At 32.4% G+C, this 22,235-nt stretch overlaps 3 protein-coding genes across 3 annotated transcripts; 1 reads left to right on the top strand and 2 right to left on the bottom strand.

Annotated features, from left to right (window-relative positions):
* Positions 1 to 4,351: 4,351 nt before the first annotated feature.
* On the bottom strand, positions 4,352 to 9,548 carry Zip88E (Zinc/iron regulated transporter-related protein 88E). The gene is made up of 4 exons (XM_018544374.1): positions 9,156 to 9,548; positions 7,255 to 7,600; positions 6,619 to 6,786; positions 4,352 to 4,561 (listed from the first exon to the last, which is right to left on the bottom strand). Exons 1-4 carry the CDS (start codon positions 9,518 to 9,520, stop codon positions 4,352 to 4,354), a joined length of 1,089 nt encoding a protein of 362 aa, XP_018399876.1. The 5' UTR covers positions 9,521 to 9,548.
* A 4,799-nt stretch (positions 9,549 to 14,347) lies between these two features.
* LOC108777463 (probable ATP-dependent RNA helicase DHX34) lies at positions 14,348 to 19,567 on the top strand. The gene is made up of 15 exons (XM_018544373.1): positions 14,348 to 15,119; positions 15,226 to 15,392; positions 15,481 to 15,687; positions 15,841 to 15,973; positions 16,153 to 16,301; positions 16,391 to 16,623; positions 16,740 to 16,926; positions 17,004 to 17,198; positions 17,275 to 17,484; positions 17,579 to 17,947; positions 18,204 to 18,379; positions 18,466 to 18,576; positions 18,657 to 18,778; positions 18,895 to 19,153; positions 19,288 to 19,567. The coding sequence occupies exons 1-15, from the start codon at positions 14,384 to 14,386 to the stop codon at positions 19,565 to 19,567; spliced, it is 3,534 nt and encodes a 1,177-aa protein (XP_018399875.1). The 5' UTR covers positions 14,348 to 14,383.
* Positions 19,568 to 20,032: 465 nt separating this feature from the next.
* On the bottom strand, positions 20,033 to 21,517 carry PIG-V (phosphatidylinositol glycan anchor biosynthesis class V). Its single transcript, XM_018544383.1, has one exon. It carries the CDS (start codon positions 21,515 to 21,517, stop codon positions 20,033 to 20,035), a length of 1,485 nt encoding a protein of 494 aa, XP_018399885.1.
* Positions 21,518 to 22,235: the final 718 nt, after the last annotated feature.

Below are 22,235 nucleotides of genomic sequence, written 5' to 3'. Positions count from 1 at the left end.
AACATCGGAATTAAGATGTCGTTGATGTGAGATAAAAGTAAAAATAAATATCAAAAACAAAATAAATACATGATAAATACAATGGCGTTTACTCACCAGCTGCCACACCGGCGCTGCCGCCTGGCCAAATTCGCCAACTGTTCCATCGGCGCCAACTCCTAGGTGATTTCTGGCATCGATTAGTCTCCTCCATTCGTTTAACACTCACACGATTCGAATACAAGTACCCGGAGAAAGAAACACGTGATTAATTACAATCGTGCATAGCAACGCTTCTGTCATGCATACGTAAAAGTTTGAGAGACGAAAAAGAAATGTCGCGAAGAAGTTACTTTTAAGACTCGTCACTTTTACTGTCTTTTACGATGCAACGATATGTTTTACACTCGACGTTTTATACGTTTTAGATGCTCCACCTTACCGTGATTTGCGTCTATTTTATGAACGTTATAACAGAGTATTGCCGAACTACTATCACATATATTCGGTGTCTTATAAGGACTTTACATTATAAATAGCACGCAAATCTGCTTAACCGTATTTATTTAAATTAAAAAGATCCGATTTAGGACATTCTCCCCTATATATAATATTAAAATAATTTTATATACAAATTATTGATGCAGTTTAACTAAATGCATTTTTATGTGGTTTCTTTCGAAATGCAAGATTCTTGAAAATTTAAGTATTTTTGTAATACACTCACATGTTGAAATAATTTTCGAAATGTGGTAAAAATAAAGTATATGGAAAGTAAAGTTATCCGTCTTTTTATAGGTGAACCAGCCAAGTTTATTCAAATTCATGCGGAGCGTTCACGATTGGAAGCTTAAACAAAGCGCGTTTATTTGCGAAACCGTAATAGCAATATTGGAATGCTCGACTTGCAATACGACAACATAGATATCATGCACGCGGGACAAATAAATAATTCTATACATGTGCGGGAGACATTTGACACAATTCTATAAAATTATGTATAAAGGACTCTTGTTAATAAATAAATTTAAAAATGAATAAAGGGCATAAGAGTCAAAAATTAAAACTAATCTTATATGTCAATTTAAAAAAAAAAAAAGCATTTTTATTACGAAGATAAAATAGAAGATTGATGTTCTTAACAATATAATATGATATTGTTAAGAACATCAATCTTCTATTTTATCTTCGTAATAAACATTTTTCTTTTTAAATTGACATGTAAGATTAGTTTTAATTTTTGACTCTTATGCCCTTTATTCATAATTCTATAATATGTAAACGTACAAGCACATGTATGCACAATAATAACCGCGGTACACGAAAATGTGACTGAATCACAAATACGTATACTAATTATTACTGCAGACAATCGCTTCATCCGACGCGACGCGCAACTCGGAATCATTGACGATTATTATTAGCACGCCATGATACATCATCCATTTCTGACGAATAAAAAGCCCAAGAAATTCACTTTAACTCCGAAGTTTGAACTATAAAATATGGCGGACTCTCTTTCTCGCGCGCGCTTTGCGCGACTTGCGCGTCGTACTTGACGCAGTCGAGCCAATCGTATACATTACATATCAAAAATCAAATAGCAAACCAACGACATATAATCACATTATTGCTTGCGAATGAACGAATAAACGTTATATTATTGTCATTGCATAATAAAAATATTCTTAATTATATATTTTCTACAGCGCGCATATACACGAATATTGTTAATCTTACGATAACCATTTTATCGCTAACGATTATCCTATAATACGGTGAAGCCACCAAATTCTATACCTCGTAATACACTGTATATTCTCTTCAAAGCGTATTGAAATAATGATAAAATCTGCTTTGCACTTGATACGATCGGCAATGATCGATCGAGACGATAAATTTAATCGCTCGTCGCATTAATCGACACTTTCGCGACTAATTCAACACGCACCGATCACTGTTGACGGATAAAAATTGCACAGAACGCGGAGCGACATCACCGCATGACTACAAACCGGACAAAACGACCGCGACGCGACGCGACGCTACGCGGTATACAACGCAACGCGACGCACGGCGCCGTGACAGTCAAAGATGGCGGTTTCACGCGACAGCATGCGCGCTGAACTTGACGTAGCGTTACAAATACAAAGCGCCCGATCTACATTCTCGAGCCTTGTAAATATCAAAAAAAAAAAAAAAAAAAAACTGAGCATGCTATTTAAGATGGCCTCGAACAAAGACCGATGACGAGCATTTCTCTTCTCCGATAGTATTTTATATAGATGGACATGCAAGAATCTGGAGAGCATCACAACGCGCGGTATTTATGATATGATAAACTCTGATTAATTGTTCTCCGTGACAGAACGCGAGAGAATAGTTTTGACATTGAAAAAAGAGATTAATCGATACCCTAAGCTTCCTGAAAAGCATCTTTTCCATTCTATCGAGCAGCCGAGTTCTTTTATTTCCGCCGGCAACTACAATAGGTCCATTTGTCGAAATTACGTCTATTTGATAAAGCACGACAGAGAAAAAGTAGGCTAATCTCATAAAATTTCATCCAAGTTTTCGATTTTATACAGACCGACGAAGAAAGAAAGAAGCTCTATTACGTCAATTAATGCTCCCTCAACTTTAAATTTTCCAATAAATAAGACAAGAAAGTTTTTATCGCGACACGTTCTAGATATACGTTAATAACGATCTAATCTTCATGTGCTTATATCGGCAGGAGTATACACCTTCAGATATAATCGTTCTGATTAAGATTTTGTCGTGAAATTGGATAAATATTTCCACGGAAATGTGTTGTCTCATTATAATGCTAAAATTATAAAAGTTGCATTGTGACGCCACATTTACTAAATGTCCGTTATAATAATGTACTGCTAAATATTCCTTATCACCCAAAAGTCGAAACGATTTTTTTCTCAATCAATTTGAATAAAATTTCATATTTTTCAACTTTGAAAGTTTTACTTTGATAAGATAAGTAATAATCAAATAAAATAAAATAAACTGTCTATATTGAGCTAAATAAATTTAATGTTGTTCGAAAATTTTATAATATGAATGAGAACATAAAATTAACTAAAGTATCGTACATTTCGGAACTTACAGGTCCTTCTTCTTCAGCGATTCTTACAAATGTTTGTGTCGTTGGATTGATATATTTTCTTATAATGTGTGATGTTACGATAAAAACATGTTGATACAACAATTACAATTAGGATTGATTTTCCTGTTCTCAAATGTATTGTAGAGACATGAGATAGGATGGATCATCATTACAAATTCGTCTGATCAAATTAATAACGTAGATGTTATTAATTAAAAAAGGTGCCAGTTCAAAGTGAACACACAGTTGAATATATTTATACACGTAATATTTAAAAATAAAAAAACTGAAAGTCATCATTGCGTTTAACAAGTTCAATATTTTCGTCGTAATTTTAATTTTGTTAAAAGCTTGTCGTACAAAGTTATACATATTATTTACATTATATACAATCAATGTAATCATTAAAGTATTAAACTATTAGCATCGCAATGGGAACTGTACAGTTATAAAAATTCGATATTCTTTTGTATTCTTAATACTTCCATAATGTTTTTATATTTTCAAATGCTCGAAGAAAAATGTCAGCTACTTGATTAGCAACATATCTAATATTACAGTGCAACACATATTTGAGTATATATCATACAGACAATTAACATATATTAGGTGTATACTTATGCAATGCAGATTTTCCTAACAAGTGGCGCCACACATACGTTCTTACGCGTGGTGATTTGACATATATAGTATTTTGTTTGGCTATTCCTAACTTACAAAACCATATATATGGAAAATTGTGAGAGTGTAAATATCATATCCTTTTCTGCTTTGAAAATGTCGAATTTCGTACCAAAAACAGACCATTTGCGGGAGGTTTTGATTCATTACTTCATTTTGAAGAAAACTGCTGCTCAAACTTATCGAATACTTATAGAAGCTTACGACGAACATGTATCGTCTCAAGACACTTATGAACGTTGGTTCAATCGATTCAAAACTGATGATTTTGATGTGAAAGACAAAATTAAGAGAAAATCACCGAAAAAATTTGAAGATATAATGTTGCAAGCATTGTTGAACGAAGACTCCACTCAAACTCAATCACAAATGACGGAAGTATGAAATGTTGTACTCAAAAAAGTGTTAGCGAGCGTTTGCACGCGATTGAAAAGATTAACATGTGTTTTTCCTTTAAAAAATCCGTATTTCATAGGTATACACCTAATACATATATTGCCCGAAGTAATTCTACTTCACAATATTTACGATTTATGTATAACAACCCAGTTTGATATTAGAATTAATTCACTCCTTTATGTAGTTATTAAGAAGAAAGATGACGATAAATCCAACGATTACCGATAGAAATTGTAAAATGCCCGTAAATCTGCGTGAACTTTTGTGCCATCGCGTTCTTTCCCTCGGGAGAATTTCACTTACGGTGACATATAGCAAAGTCCCGCCTGCCAGACCTTGCAAAATTGGCAATATCACCGTGGACCAATCTGTATCCGCCTATGCTCATTCAAAATGAATGTTAAAATTATAGTGAATTCGATTAGATATTTATGCACATTAGAGCGTATATTAAAGCCATTGTCCACTGACTTATTCTATATAAAAGTAAAAACTGCAAAATATTGCTGATTATAAAATACAGAATATACTTAACAGTACACAATAAAATGTATAGAGGCTTTCATAGTGTAAGAGGGCATATATACGTTTGGAGTCACAAAAAAAGGAATTTTTTTCAAAGCCAAGAGATAAATTATAAAAATGGGATTTCTTGCATAATAAGTACACCTTTTATAATTCTCATATTAATTTTATTTGAATGATTTTATTGGAAAATCGTCCTCCTTCACCGTTGTGTACTCAGCCGTCCACGCCACATGATTCCATGGTTACAATAATTTCTCTTTACCCGTTATATTTGCCCGTTCTAAAACACAAAAATTAAACGACATCTTAAAGAAGAGTAAATTTTCTTGTCGTTGTCGTATCCAATTTTTAAATTTTAAATTTTAAACAAAATTATCTTTAAAGTTAGAGTACCGATTTTCGGCAAAAAATTTCATTTTTGTTTATTTAAAAAAAATAGAAAGAATTAGAATTTTAAAAATATGATACGACAAGTGAATTTTATAAGTTTTCAGTAAAAAAAAAAAGACAAATCGGTTGATTCGTCTTCAAGTTATCATTGTAACCGACTTTAAAAACATGGTTTCGAAAAAAAACGCATTTAAAGTTTTCAAGCAACTTTATTGTAAAATTGAATTTATTCAACTTACTCGTCATCATTAATTCCTGGACCACACAGGGAACCCTCCTGCTCGAGATTTTGCCTCCAATTTGTTGATTTTTAGCGAGGCAATAACTTATATGGACTTCTTCCGTCGAATGCTGTGCCCGGATTTCCGCTTGGTTACACCGCTGAGAGTCGCTCTATGCTACGAATTGAGCCGCGTTTCGTCCAATTCTCATTTCCATTGTCTCCTCATTATTTATAAAGATATTGTGCTTTCATTGAACGTTATCATTGTTTGCATTTTACAAATTGCGAAATTTCAACAAACACCAAATTGGAGTCCAAAATTCTATAATTAAAATTGTCTTCGGGCACAAGTACGTCGCTGAGTCTCTGCAGTTTCTTCGCCGAACTTTCGGGGTTGTCGCACGGTTTTATTTTCGGCTTGCCACCTATTGGGCGGCATTTTTCGCTTGCGCATAAAATCTTTTCGAAATTTGTTCTCTTGCTGTGATTTTCGAGAACTTTTAAGCCTATTCATCATGACACGTGTTAAAAAAAAACTATTAGAAACGATAATTATATCCATATCACGTAACCAAAATCAAATATACGTACATCAAATACATAAGTAAATGAACGACTTGAAAACAGTTTGGAAGAACAGCATGATCTATTAAAAAATTACCTATTATACATTTTAATTTCAAAGATAATTTATATTGTAAATAGGATAAAAGAAATCGTTGTACAAGGGTTCGATCTGCGCGCCGCTTCAGAAAGCGCACGCATGTGCATTGCTCGACAAAACGCGATGTAACTTCTTTACTTATTGGAATTTCAAGAAACGGTTTTAAGACAACATTCAAACTGTCAAAAAATGCATAATACAAAAAAATCGATTTTTTGAAACCGATAAACATATATGCCTCCTTAATCTGGGTATCCCGGGCATGGGGTACCATGGGTCATTTCTAAAAGTTTCTTTTTCGATTTTTATTTAAAAAACAAATCAATATTTATGAAAAATGCTCAATAAATCTTAAAATATACATTATCCCTTAATTATATAAAAAAATTGAGACCAAAAATCTTACAATTTTAATGTATCTTTACTGTTTGAATTTTTGTAACTCTTGGTGCCCTGGTCTCCCCTATATTAAATACACAGTTTTGCATCGATTTGTGTACAATGGCTTTAATATGCTCCAATGCGTATTAAGTGCATCCAATCGAATTCACTATTGTAAAAGTTCTTTCGAATTGACGTTATCCAACGATATTTAAATAAAGACTTGTCGAAAAATAAATCTTTTCTCACCTGAAACATTAACATGCCAATGCCGATTCCGATGACGGATCCAATGGCGAATAGAAAAATCGCAAATATTAATTTAGGAACAGATTTACTACCTCCCGTTAATTCCAGCCCCAAACAGAAGCCGACGACAAACTTATGTGATGCTACTGCTCCGGTTAACAACAATACCTGGAAAAGAAAAAAAAACATATTTACGTACTATCGTATGCATTACATATTTGTCGGAAAATCTGCTGATAAAATTGAGATTATGATAAACGTCTCATAATGCATCTTGCAAGATATCCTTTATAAGAGTGTTACAGGATGCCTTGTTAAAATAATATGCACTATTTAGTTTGCTTCATAAATATGTATACACAATCCAGATAATATGTTCTAGAAATAATACATATAATATTCTATTCTCTCTCTCTCTCTCTCTCCCTCTCCCCCTCCCTCCCTCTCTTTCTCTCTGTAATTAAAATTACACATTTAAAAATTATATGTTTTAAAAATTATGCCAATTCGATGTAAAAATATGGAAACAATCCTGTATCGTAACTACTCTATACTCGCTATACCTTTATCTCATAATTCCAATTTATCTCTTTCCTCATTACTATTTATTACAATGCACAGTAATTAGCAGCATACCTCGGCGATTTTCGCCTGCAGTCCTATCGCAAGTCCTTCAAGAACAGCATGTATAGTGAGAGCAAGAGCGAGACCAACGAGACCAGTATTGGCATTGGTACATTGTTCGTCATGGTTTCCATGACATAAAAATGTATTTTCTTCGTTTGACGGTCTTGAACGACACGTGTTGCATCGCGTCGCGTCCGTGCCATAGCTAGTAAATGCCAACGCATTATTGGCACCATTATCAGAAGGATTTTGTCGGTAATTGAGCGGTAATTTCACATCACCTTCGGATATATATATCTTGCTGTTTTGCGAGGCGGCATTGTAACCAACACTATGATTTGGATAGTTTGAACAACTGAAATTCAAGATAGACATAATTCAATCAAAGGGAAAAAATCAAAATCCATGTAAAAATTCATACATAGGTAAATGCAGGATAGGCCAAAAGTCTGGATACACCCAAATATCTCATAAACGATACATTTTAGAAAAAAATGTTTCAGACAAAAGTTGTAAAGCTTAAAAAAACTTAAATCTTAAATACATAAAATTACTTGTATTAAAAAGTTGAGATTTTCGTCATTCATTTTATAAAATAAATACATTTCTATACATTATTATTAGAGCACAAATTAAAAAAAACACTACTATTTATTAAAATAACTTATAATTCAAACAATATAAATCATTACTGTCGTATTATCTTTAAATGTGATTTAGAATAATCTGTAATTAATAATCTTTTCATAATTTTGTTATCGTATTAAAAATATGTTCAAAACATCCTTAATGTAAAACTTGCCTCGGTCACGAATTCAAGTGTATTCTATCTCGACGCTTATTGTGGATAGAAAGATGTTTAAATGTCAATCTTAAGAATAAGCAACATTGCAAATTGATATTGATATCTATAAGCCATGGCTCGAGTGATCATTCTTCGTTGACATTAATGCGATATACGTATAAGTTTGCTTTGTTCATTTTTCATCTTGATAGAAGATATTTTTAAAGATATCAAAGATAGAGCTCATTCGAGTACGACTCGAAGACCATTTTGTACGAAGCATGTCGCTGCTGTTTGTTAATTTTAAAATTTATTTGACAAACTCCATTTGGCCAAACAAAGCTAAGCAATTAAAAATAATGTATCATTTATCACCATTATGGAGTCTTTTATATCTGCCACAGTCTATCTATATTAATTTATCTCGAAGACAAAGATCTTTCGTGCAAGTTTTACCAATGACGAAAGGTTTCAAAATTTTAAAAGGAAATTTTTCTTTCTAATTTTGACTGGATTATTCAAACTTTATCTGAAGTTATAACAAATTAAATAATAATTAAGAAAGAGTTGAAAAATACTCTATGAAATTATTATCTTTGATTACAATCGTAAATGATTCCATTTAAATCAACTTGCATACGTATTACATCTATATTATTATTCTTTATTCTCATCAATTTTGCATTTCAGGCTGTCTGTACATCGAGTTATCGATATCAATAGCTTATTACAAAAAAAATTTTTTTTAACTTAAAACTAATACAAAGCGTGCTATAACATAAGTTAATTAAAAATTAATCAGACGTACCTGATTTTTTTAAATTTAAATACCGTTCATAAAACAAGACGTAAGCCATTATATTATATTTTTGTATATATTACTCATTTTTTATGTATTCTATATTACTGTTACTAAATGTTGCCTATATTAAGTATATATATAATAATATAAAATATTCATGAGATACGATTTTAAACGACCAATACGTATATTCGGCATACCCTCCCCTATATAATCATAGTATATGTAGGATCGCATATATAGATGTTTAGTTAAAAGAATAAAAACGTGAATGTATTCAAAGAAGCTAAATAATGATACGAAGCACCTTCAGCACGTACCTACCCTCGCTCGTGCACGATCCTAGAATCTACGAATCTGGAAGAACGAGAATCCGAATCGGACCCATGATTTTCGTCCCAATAAAAATAATGTACACATTCTTCGATTAAATACAGCACGAGAAAGCCACAGCAGAACACCAGCTCGGAATAATCCGATAAACCTTGGCGTGCTTCCGGTAGCACGTGAAGCATCGCGGTGGCTAGGAGAACGCCAGCGCCGAAGCACAAGGTACAAGAAAGCAGCAGCTTTTGTTGGAGTTGACGAGTACGTGAAATAAAGCAGACGGGCACGATGCCGACGACGAAACTGCCGACGCCAATCAGTACCATCGATGCCAATTTCGCTTGCACAGCGTTACTGAACATCGTCTCGCTAATTATTTATTTTGCTGCGTTATCGATTTTCGACGCTTCAAACGCGCGCGGATCTCAGTCCTTATATCTCCGTTTGAAACGGTAACTTAGACTAGCATATCTCATCTACTGACACCATCGATCCTCACACGATAAACAAGACTTTCTTTTAGAAACACTTTGAAGATGTTGCGTATGCGACCGTGTGCGTCGCAACAGCACAATGAATTCGCGACGTCTCAAGGCGTGACTCTAATCTGACAGTAACGCTGATGACGGTAATCTAATGATAACGCTGATAGAGACCGATATTTGATATCTACTATCTATCCACCGACGTAGTCATTGAAGAGGGAGTATGTTTAGTCTTGCAACTATACAGCGATATACATGTTATACGTACATCTAGTTCTGACCTCAGCTTATCGAACGCGAGATAATGAAAGCGCAACTTTGTCCCCGAGGGACAAATTTTGTTACAGACAGATATTGTAAAATCTTGATAATCTATTATAAATCTGCTATAGTTTAAACAAAATAAAACATTTCATCAGAGTACATAAAGATCCTTTACCAAAACTTTCAAAGAGTGGCGTTGTTTATAAAATTGAACATAAAGATTGCAGTGCATCATATGGCCAGACAGGCAAAAAATTGAAAACTAGATTATCAGAACACTTGAATCATATTCGTAAAAAAACGACTGCCAACTCAGTTATCACTGAGCATAGGTTGTATTTGGTCATGACTTCAAATAGGACAATGTAAGAATTCTGAATGTAGAGAGAAGTTACAATAAACGTACGTGTGTGAAGTTGACCCCGCACTTTTCGAATTTTAGGTTTTTCTGATTGTGCTGTGTTATGCTATGTTTGCATCACATTGTGCCGCAAACCGCAACTCAATAACATATAAACCGTTTTCCAAAAAACATTGTACGCTGGCCTTAGACATTTTTAGAAATGAAAAACTCAAAACCGTGTATCTTACGAACGGTGTAAGATAATCGAGTTGTGCTGTGTTGTGCTATTCAAAATCTACGTAGAATGTACGTTCATACAAAGTTTAAAATGGCAGGAAAGACAACAGAAATTGTTGAAAACGTAGTGGTGGAAAATAAAAATTTAACATTTTTGGATTTTTCTTCAGTTGTGCCGAATTGCGTGCTACAACAGTACAACAACTTTTCCTTATGGCAAAATTTCCTAAGATCAATAGATTTCGCAGTATCGATGAAGTTATGCGTCAGCCGTTAGGAATTTTTAGGAATACATTCGATTAAGAATTGAATCATTAGGTTCATTTAGCAGGAAGAAGGCGCGCTAAGAAGAAGCGCGTAAGTCGAAAATCTTATTTTTTTAATTTAATATTTCAATAATTAACTTTAAAAGCTGTAACACCGGTAAAATTATCTTTAGTTATAATAATAACAAATAGATATTTGTGAAATCAGCGTGGTGTGTCGTACTAGCGCGGTCTAGTAGTGTTGCACTCGTATGTAGTTTAGTGCAACATGAATTCAGTGTTAGTGTAAGTCGACCGAATTCAATATAGAATATTGGCTGCGTTCAGCAGAAAAAGCAGTTGCAATGGTGTAAAATTCTTGAATATGATTGGTTTAAATGATTTTATCATTTAGGTTCAATGAGAAACTAACGGCAAGATCAATCATATCAATGAATTTTACAACAGTTGCAAAGCTGATTTTTTTACTGAACGCAATAATATATACCTAGACCGAGCATTCGATATCTGACATCATCTGACATGAAGCTAACTAGTTGACAGAGAAACTGTGCGACAAAGAACTATCGTTGTGTATGTTCCTCTCTTTTCCTCTAAAGCAACGGTGTCAACTCCTGATGACATTTCTATCATAATGCATATAATATTCTAAATAATGTCTTCAATATAAAATATATACTATATTTTATAAAAAAAAAGGAATATTTTTGTGATTATTATGAAGTGTAAGAATAAATGTTAATCAATTATTAAATAGTGTACATTATTTACTTGGATAGATTAAGTAACGCACGATATGTAAAAACGCGATATTTTTTTAGTAACATTAAATATTATTCCGATAGTGTATATGAAAAAAATTTATACATAAAAAATAGAAAAAGTATTATATATTAAAATATTACATTTATAATTAAAATTTAATTTGCAACATTGCATACATATAAAGTGGAAAAAATAGGTGATCACTTGACTCAAGCTGTCTTAACAGTATTGGTTGAAAAGAGAGAAGTATACACAACGATGACTCTTTGTCACATGCTTTCTCTGTCAACCATGTCAACTTCACGATTTCTAGGGGAAACCGTGTGAATGCTTTGTCTAGGGCTGGTATTCATAGTCAGTTCTTGTTTGAAGACTGTCTTAAGTAATGTCTTAAGACGCGAATGCAGCCATTTGATTGGTTCGTGACATCTTAAGACTGAACTTAAGACGGTCTTGAATATAAGAACTGACTAATGCCTGGTTTATGCTTCAGGTCTTAATCCCAAGATCCTAAAATTCAACCAATAAAGCTGCCAGTTCTAACCGAAATTTGAACTCTATTGGCTGAATTTTAGGATTAAGTCCTTAAGACCGAAGCATAAACCAGGCATATGAATACCGGTCCAGGTATATATGTCGTTGTGAGCATGCGCTGCGGTCACATTTTCATACTTCATAGCCACACGCGCATGTGTTTTCATAAGTATGCGCCCGAAAAAGAAAATAACCGCTAAAATTGAAAAGTTTATTTCCTACTGTGTAGTACATGTACAATAACTGTTAGCATTCTCAACAATGATGCTATCAAATTTTATTTGTCTAACTGCCAACAGAGAAAATTTAATCAATTTTCTTATTCAGCATGCTGTATTGTTTGCTACAACAAATTCTAACAAATGTGGAAGTATTATAAATCGAAATAAAGAGAAACGTTAAAGTTTAACTGCAACAAAAAACATTTTGTGAAAAATGTTCACAAAAAAAAACGTATTAGCAAACAGTGTAATTTTAAAAGAAGTGCTCGACTTGAAACGTGGTTTAACAAGAGTCCTACGGATATAAAATTAGTTTGTAGGCTCATAGCGTATTTTATTATTTTTCTATCACCATTATTTTTCATATATGGTACACCACGTGTACAGTTTCTGACATTGGACATTGGCTTGTTTAAGCACACGGTTATTGACTCAATTTTAGCAGAGAAGTACAGGAATATTTTTTATCTAAAAATATATAATATATTAATATGAATAGAGAGATTGTATATTTACTTATTAATATTAAAGGTCTGTGTGTACTGAGCAGAAAAACATGGTGAAAAACTTATAAGTAATAAGACGAAGTAAAATTTGGCCGTAGGAAATATAACCGTGGACGAGATAGTCGAAGGCCATTGGGTATTTTTGGAGGAATTGATAGAGTCGAAGACGATATTTTTAGTACCTGTCAACGATCGAACGCAAGGGATCTTGTTAAAATGCATAAAAGAAAGGATTTTACCAGGGTCGATAATACTCTCAGATTGTTGGAAAGCCTACAATTGTTTTGACAATTTAAGGATTTCCAACATCTGACGGCTAACCACTCGTATAATTTTGTAGATCCTGGCACAGGTAAAGTGTTTTATAAATATATAGATTAGATTAATATGAAATGTGCTAATATATATACTATTTTTTTTAAATTTATATAGGTGCTCATACTCAAAATATTGAACGTATTTAGAGAGAAGTCAGGGTAAATATTCCAAAATACAAGATTACATACCGATACATTTTGTTGGATATTTGTCTGAATACCTTTTCAAACGCGATTATATTTTGGAAAATCGTATTGATAGTTTCTTCGACGTAAATTAGTTAATTATATCCTCCAAATACCGATGTTCAATGTCAGCAACAAGCGTCTTCTTCAAATTGCACTAAAATCTAGTCCTACGTAAACATTAACGTTCCTAATAATACTTTCGCATTTGTAAGTGTATTTATGATTATATATATTTTTTTTTTGGTAAAGATGCAATGCAGGATAATACTATCAAAAATAATAAATTATACTTATTCAACGCGTTTTTCATGCATTTTCTATAATTGTACTGTTGCGTATAGCCGCCCCGAACCAAAGCAACACGCAGTGTCCGCTTGCAATATTTTTAACCCATTTAAAATTTCATACATTTTAAATTTCGTTCCTGTTGGACCGAAAAGTAACGGGAAATACATGTAGAAGACATGGCAATTGTAAGGCTGCGACAGATTTCCTGACCTCAATAGTCGGCAACTTTAACGCTTAATTTCTCGATTCGCGGGGCAGAGCGACGCTTATTTTCTGCCAGATTCTTTCGTTTTATGGAAAAACGCGTCGAATGAGTATAATTCAATCGATTTTTGAGAGGACTGCCCTCCGTTGCAGCTTTACCGAATTCTTGATACAACATTCGACCGACACAACAGTACTGTTTACAGATTACAAATACTAACGTTACCAATACATTACCTCAGAAGTCGGAAGGAATACTTAGTGTTGATAGCGGCACAGTTGTGATATAACACGCTACTATTTTGGATTCGGGGAGACACTGTTAGCACTTTTTCTTTTGCTTCCACACAAAATGTCGACCGTCCGCGAGGACGGTACTCCGGCTTGATTCAAATTAGAGTCCCTGTGAGGGACTGTAATTCAAATAAGTCAAGCGGCCAATGATAGCCGCGCGTGGTCTTCCCGCGCTATTCGGGCCAATCACTCTGCAGTGACGTAACCAGCGGGAGCGTCGCATCGCGACAGCGCCTCAGGAGGCTCTTAGTGGAACTAAGACGGACGGGAGTCGGTAGAAGGGTGGTCTCTCAAATTAAAGTATGATAGAGAATGTTATCGAGAAAAGAAAAGAAGCGTTTACCCAGTGATGAAAGCAAGCGTGAGGATGACAAATATTATAGGAAAAGTCACCGCAATGATCGTAAGAATGAAAAACGCATCTTCTCAAGTTCTGCCACGTCAAGCGATCGGGAGATACACACGATTTCCGATAACGTGAGAAGTTCTTCGCCACGAAACTCGTCTTCGGGAAGTCGTCACGAAAGTAGCAGCTCGTATTTCTGTAAATATAAACACGAATTGAATAAGATTTTCACAGCAAACCCGAATCTTGTCCACGATATGGTGGATTTTTGGAAGTTTGTTGAAAAATACGAGTCTGTTAATAAGCAACTAGGCATTAGTGATGAATCTGAGATCAATTCCGCTCAAAATTCCATTGGACTGCCAGAAAAGTATCACAAGTCTCATTGTCTGAACTTCAAGCTTGGTTTATCCTATGGAGAATTATTTGCCAGAGTCCCAGAAACAAAACCGTTGACCGAATTGCGACTGCTCAAGTTCAGGGATGTGATACTCTTGTACTTGGACTTTAAACAAAAGGAGAAATTTGCCAAATTAAAAAGACTCCGAGATACCCAAGCTAACTTACCAGTTGCACGATACAAAGAAAAAATTATCGAAATGATTAAGACAGAGAAGGTAATCATTGTGGCAGGAGACACTGGTTGTGGGAAATCTACTCAGATCCCTCGATACTTGCATGAAGCTGGTTTCCAAAAGATTGGTAAAGTGTTTCTTGTTTTATTGTCAATCTAAATATTTTATATCATTTATTAATATATATTAAAAATGTCTAATTTTTCTTCAACTTATTTATAATACTTGAATAGCATGCACGCAACCCCGAAGATTAGCATGCATCTCTTTAGCAAAACGAGTTGCTTTTGAAACATTGAGCGACAATCTGAACACAGTTGGATATCAGATACGTTTTGAGAAACAGAGAAACCAAGAAACAAACATTACATTTATAACAGAAGGTTTATTGTTACGTCAGGTGAATATCTAAATATCTGCAAATAATATCTATTAACTAGAGATAGTTTCAATAAATTTTACAGAGTATAAATCATTATTTTACTTAGCTGTCAAACGAGTCGACTTCACATGCATACGATGTGATAATTTTGGATGAAGTACATGAACGTCACCTACATGGAGATTTTTTAATCGGCATTATGAAATGTATCATTTATCAAAAATCTGATTTTAAATTAGTATTAATGTCTGCAACTATTAATACAGAACTTTTTAGTAATTATTTTGCAAAGGAAAATGTTAAAATGATAGAAGTAAGTATGTGTTGCTTTTTTATATTTCATAATATAATATTTTAATAATTTCAAAAGCTCATATATAATTATATCATAATATTAAATACTTTTTGTTATAAACTAAATATATTGAATGTCCTACTAAGATTTTTTTTTATATTTTCCTCTAAGGTTCCTGGAAGATTATATCCCATTCAATTGTTATATCGTCCTATAACTGTACAAGACATCAAATACAAAAATGATCGATTTAATCCCAGCCCATATGTACAAATTCTGCAAATAATTGATCAAAAATATCCAGGTATGAAATATAGCGCTTTCTCTTTCTTTCTCTCTCATTTTTATATATAATAATAACATTAATATAAAATAAAAAAGTTGTGGCATAAAAGTAAGATTATTTCCTATTCTCACTAAATTTCATTTAAAATTATCATACAAATATAAATTAAAATAGTCTCAATGATAGAAATATTTCAGTTGATGAGAAGGGTGATTTACTAATATTCTTGAGCGGAATAAGTGAAATTACTGCAGTCGTAGATGCTGCCAAGGAATATAGTATAAAGAAAAATAACTGGATAATTTTACCACTTCACAGTACTCTCTCTATCATTGAACAAGACAAGGTACACTTCTTGTGTGATATATTTTGACAAATCACTTTTGTATGGATTACGAAAAAATATCACAAAGTTCTTTTCTCTTTTATTCCTAGGTATTTGATTATGCACCTGATGGAGTTAGAAAATGTATTGTTGCAACTAATATTGCAGAAACTTCTATTACCATTGATGGAATCAGGTTCGTCGCAGATAGTGGAAAAGTAAAGGAAATGAGTTATGATCCGTCATGTAAAATGCAAAGATTGAAAGAATTTTGGATAAGCAAGGCTAGTGCGGAACAAAGGAAAGGAAGAGCTGGTAGAACTGGACCTGGAGTTTGTTACAGGTAATGCACTAATAATATAGTTAAAAAAAATAGGAATCTGTATGAATTTATTCTAATCAGTTTACATGAAAAAGAGTGTTCAGGGATAAATAATATTATTTCATCTACTTTTACAGAATTTATTCAGAGGAAGAGTATAAGATGTTGGAAAAATACTCAACACCAGAATTACAACGTGTACCTTTAGATTCTTCACTATTGCAAATGATAGCAATGGGGCTTCCTGATGCACGGAAGTTTCCGTTTATAGAACCACCGCCAACAAATAACATAGAAAATGCTATACTATCCTTAAAATATCACGTTGGTATTTTCGGTATCTCAGTCGGTTCTTTTCCTTGCAAAATACCAAATATAAAGTTCAATTTTTTTTTCACTAGGATGCACTTACGGATAACGAAAAAATCACGTGTATCGGTAAAAGCTTAGCACGATTACCTGTTGATATTACAATAGGGAAGATGTTAATAATGGGATCTATTTTTCATCAAGTGGAACCCGTGTTGTCACTGGCCGCTGCTCTAAGTATACAAACACCATTCACTAATAGGGCTTACAGGGATACCGAATGTGAGGTAATTAATGCTTACGAATAAAACAACTGCACTGTACTGTTAATTACGTAATGAAACAATTTCAATAATATTGCAGACGTCTAGAAAGAAGTTGGAATCCGATCATGGTGATCCAATAACGTTATTGAATGCATTTAAAGAATGGCTAGAGGTGAAACAAGAAAATTCTCAAGAATACAGAAGCAGTAGTAATAGTAGCAGAAAATGGTGCAAAAGAAGAGGTTTAGAAGAACAACGATTCTATGAAATGACAAAATTAAGAGCTCAATTTAAAGACTTACTCCAAGTTAGTTTATACCTCTCATACATTTCTTACATAGATCCAATATCGTTACAATATATTTAATACTACTTGTTGCCTGTGTATGTACATAATGCAGGATTGCAATTTACTTAAAAGTCTCCCGGAACCAAATTCTTCCATGACGAGCGCAGAACGTGCCATAAGGCATGGAGAATTAAAACTTTTGAAATCTCTCAAAAGAACTTACAAACAAAGTGAACCTAAAAGGCGTAAACAATTAAAAGTAGAAACCTTTGATATACAATTGGAGGATAATGATGAAAATAATGGAGAACTTGACATAAAAGATATAGAATTTCGAATGAGAAATGACTCGAGTCAGGTGCAGAATCTTTTAACGGCATCTACCGCATGTACCTATAAAGATCTGACAATGTTAAAATTGATATTATGTAGTGGTTTATATCCACAATTTGCTTGTGCTGACGAGTTTAATTATTGCAAGGTAAAAATTATAAATCTTATGTGCTTTATGTAGAATGATTATCTTAAATACATATTAATACTTTAAGGATTAAATATGAAGCTTAAAATTAGAAAAGATATTACGAATATATAAACGATGTGCTTTCTAAATTAGATAATAAATTAAAGAAAATGTGCGTGCGTGTTCTAAAATATTTACTTATAATTACGAATCATTCTATATATATTTAAAATAATATATTTATATAATAAATGTATCTTCAACTATTATTCAGTCTACAAGTGAGCAATTGTTTCACACTAAAGCGAAACCATACGTTGCTTTGCATCCAATGAGCTTTTTCGGAAATCATCCACAAGTTTTGCAAATTGAAGAAATGGATGTCATATCAGTGTTAGGATTTAAGAGCAAAACTCCTGTTAGTTGTAAACATCAGATATTAGCATATCTGTAAGTTTTTATTTTGTATACATATATGTGTGCGTATAAAATATGAGTTTTAAATGTTTTATATAATGTACTAACATTATTAACAGGTCCCTCTTGGAAACTACAAAACCATATCTAGTAAATACTTTAAGAATGCCTGCCGCACAAACGTTGCTATTATTTGCGCATGAAATAGATACAAATAGCACATTCTCTATGTATGTTAACTTTATAAATTTTAATTTCTTAACGAGATAGTAACTGTTTAATGAGATAGAACTGTTTTTACGTCTTGTAGAATAGTATGCGATTCGTGGCTTATGTTAGAATTTCCTGCACCTGACAGTGGCCAAATTTTGTTGATGAAAGCCACCAAATTAAGAAATAAGTGGGACTTTTTATTAAATCAGCAGTTACAAGGTAATGCATTTACAAATGAGTTGTATGTGTGTATATATTTCTTTAGAATATTAAATATATAGCAAAAATATATATATATATATATATATTTATTTATTTATTTATTTATTTATTAGGAATCAACGATGTTAATAATGAAAGAAAAGATTTTAGTGAAATTGAACAATGTCTTACGCAAGAACTGATTGAATATATGCATACTATGATACCATACACCATAAAACGGCTGTTACCTGCCGATCTCAAAATGATATATGTTGGTAATGGATATAACGATACGAATATAGAGCCTAATCCTTTCCAATCCGATTTTAAAAGCACACAAAATGTAATTAAAGGTGGTGTTTTTATAACACATAATATCACATATAATTGGTGAGTACAAAAATCAAAGTAAGATTTAACTATTTGCCAAGTTACTATTACTGTATAAAACGTAAAATTAATTATTTATACGGAACAAAGAACATACATTATTTTCATTAATAACTTCGATCGTAACATTACAGTATAAAAGAAACCAGTTGGAGTGAACAGCTAATTGCAGAAATGCAAGAAACCGAATGGCATTGTCAGAATTGTAATCTTCAAGCAATTCTGTCAAGTATCGAAAAACTTCAACATCAGAACTCTTGTAAAATTGTAAATACGATTACCGTTGATGCAAAAAGTGAAAATACTACACGTAAAGCTAATAGTCATGCATACAAATGTCCTGATTGTTTATTAATGCTATACCTCACACCTATCGAAATATTAAAGCATAAAAAAACGCATATCACAAGTTAAAATATCTACAAATTGTACATAAATGGAATATATGGTATTTATTATTGGAATAAATTTATTAGAAGTAATGTTTCACATATGTGTAATTGATTATTTTTACAATTAGAGATATATGAGCATTTCATTAGCGCCTATATTAACAAAGTTCTATATACATGTTATCTACAATGTAATCAAATATTTGTACGTATATATTTCAGAATTCATAACAATAGTTGTATTTTTTTAAATATTTATATAGACTAAATAGTTTAATATTTTCCGCAAGCAATTTTTGATTCCAAAGATTTATTCTTTACATATACAAGAACTTAGTACATATCTATACATATATTTGAAAAATTTAGAAACGTTCTTGCAACAGAACAAACGAAAAGACGCATATTCCGAAAGGAATATTCCATATATACTTAGAATATGATATATATATATATATATATATATATATATATATATATATATATATCAAGTCCATGGCAAGAAATTTGAAAACATGAAACAACCTACGATTGTATATCCTATAAAATAAAATAATATAAATTTATCTTGTAATGTATATTGTTCTTGAGATAAGAAAAATACCTTCCACTTCGAGCATATATTTTCGCTACTTTCGTATTGTAAATCGATATGATTAATACATTTGTGAGACATGGTTAATGCACAGTACCAATATATCAAGGGAGTTGCAGAGGCTAATAAACGTGTACTAACTTGGATATGTACAAAGAATAAGCAAAACATGATTAGAAATAATCCATGTACTACAAAAACAAACATACTCAATGGATATTTTTTTACTTTAATAATACTCTCGCGTTTTGCCTTGCTATTAAAAAAGCCTAGCAAGTGTAATTCATCCCTATATTCACTAATAAATTCTTTTATACATTGCAAAGTAATGTACAATATTGGAAGAGCTAAAACAAAATTCGGTATTTGTTTGAATTGGTAATATCTTAAGAATCCGACATTCCAATATGTCTTTTGCACATACGAATATGCTAAAGGCACACTAGCGTTACACCATATTGAATCCGTTTTACCTGCTAGAATCAGATTATTTTCTACAGCATATTGTAAAACATGAGCTGGCAATGACGACTTATCGAATGTAGAGATACAGAATTTCATATAATTGTATATTTGTAAAAGGATAAATGGAGATAACGATATAATTATTGTGCTTAATATAGTAATATAGTTTTTTAATTTCATCAATTTTAAAATTTGCCATGAGATTGATAGTACATTATGTTTTCGTCTATATTTTTCTATTCTTTCCGATTTACACAAATTGTGAAGCTCGAAATATATAGGGAAACCAATGTTGACGATACCATTTGATCTCGTCAAAATTGATAAGGCCAATGGGAAATAGATGTTAGGCATACACTTGATACTTCCGAGCATAATATAAAATGTTAAATACGCAAACATAGACTCTGAATATAACGCTGAGAAAAATATACTAGCCGGATTTATACAATAAAGTATGGCCGCTTTATAAGCCATTGTAGTATTTTGAAATATACACTCAGTGAGATCGTAAAATATAATAGCGGATTTTACAAAGCACACAAAATTAATTAAAATCGCAGCAATGATCATCGAACTTTGCATGTTGAATAAAGGAAGTGCTTTTGTCAAAATAACAGCGACAATGCGAATCATAGCTGGATACAATGGATAGAAAGCGAGAGTATTTTCATATGTGTACCCATATCTCGCAATATGTAAAAAATATTCTCCGTCCCAACGTGTAAAGCCATTGAATAAAAAATTAACTATTTGGTCACAGAGAGCAACTTTCTCTGTAGGATCCAAAGGTCTTTTAAATGCATCTGCGTGATGATCGGGGATTAATACATTGAAAATTACTTGTAATTTTAATATCACGATTCTAGTAGTTATCGCAAACCAAAGAATTTTCTTTCTCGGCGCATACATTTTGCGTTACTTTTATACTTAATTCTAATCAATCTACATAGTCATAGAATTATATCTAATTATATTTAGTCGTAACAAATTATTTAATAAACTCGTAATATAATCTTGCTCAAGGTCTAATATCTGCCAATGATTCAGATTTCGGTTTCCTATGTATGATATGTATTTTTATCGTGTAAAGAGGAAGTAGTCGAATCAAGCCGCTTGATAAAAAATCACTGAATAGAAATAGCTGCAGTTCTAAATAAGCGAGTACTGAAGGATAGTGCTGAAAGAGAGAATTCTTATGTGACATACACATTCTTACTATATTTATTTTTGACATATGTCGTGTTAACATGTATCTTACTTTAAATTTATTCATTATCGTAATTAATTTTTTTATAACACAACAGCAAGAACAATTTGTTCAACTTACATCTACACCAAATTCAAATAAATGTACGTATTATACACATACATACAAATATCTCACATTATAATCTGCATAAATCTTGGCATAAATCTTGGTAATTTTTTTGTAAATATATACGTTTTATTTTTGCTCCTTCGTTTTACAGTTTTTACATATTGAATCGACATTATGATATACTTCTCTCTGTATCCTAGATTTCAACAAGCCGGACAAGAAACTGAATGAGAAAACTTTCGACAAGGACTTGACAGATTGGTTATTTACTGGATGTTGGGGTGGACATGATAATCAACCGAATAAATG

The sequence above is a fragment of the Cyphomyrmex costatus genome, unplaced genomic scaffold, assembly GCF_001594065.2.
Source record: "Cyphomyrmex costatus isolate MS0001 unplaced genomic scaffold, Ccosl1.0 scaffold431, whole genome shotgun sequence".
Classification (NCBI taxonomy): domain Eukaryota; kingdom Metazoa; phylum Arthropoda; class Insecta; order Hymenoptera; family Formicidae; genus Cyphomyrmex; species Cyphomyrmex costatus.
The sequence above is the reverse complement of the archived record's forward strand: the minus strand, read 5'-3'. Positions and strand labels throughout refer to the sequence as shown.

Bases quoted from the DNA above. Each gene is read 5' to 3' on its own strand.
- Zip88E (XM_018544374.1), bottom strand. From the start codon at position 9,520: ATGTTCAGTAACGCTGTGCAAGCGAAATTGGCATCGATGGTACTGATT. The intron at 7,601-9,155 runs GTAGGTACGTGC...CTTGAATTTCAG, and splicing joins AGGATCGTGCACGAGCGAGG to TTGTTCAAACTATCCAAATC. The intron at 4,562-6,618 runs GTGAGAAAAGAT...GAATGAGCATAG, and splicing joins TTGGCATGTTAATGTTTCAG to GCGGATACAGATTGGTCCAC.
- LOC108777463 (XM_018544373.1), top strand. From the start codon at position 14,384: ATGTTATCGAGAAAAGAAAAGAAGCGTTTACCCAGTGATGAAAGCAAG. The intron at 15,974-16,152 runs GTATGAAATATA...GAAATATTTCAG, and splicing joins AATTGATCAAAAATATCCAG to TTGATGAGAAGGGTGATTTA. The intron at 16,302-16,390 runs GTACACTTCTTG...TTTTATTCCTAG, and splicing joins CTATCATTGAACAAGACAAG to GTATTTGATTATGCACCTGA.
- PIG-V (XM_018544383.1), bottom strand. From the start codon at position 21,517: ATGTATGCGCCGAGAAAGAAAATTCTTTGGTTTGCGATAACTACTAGA.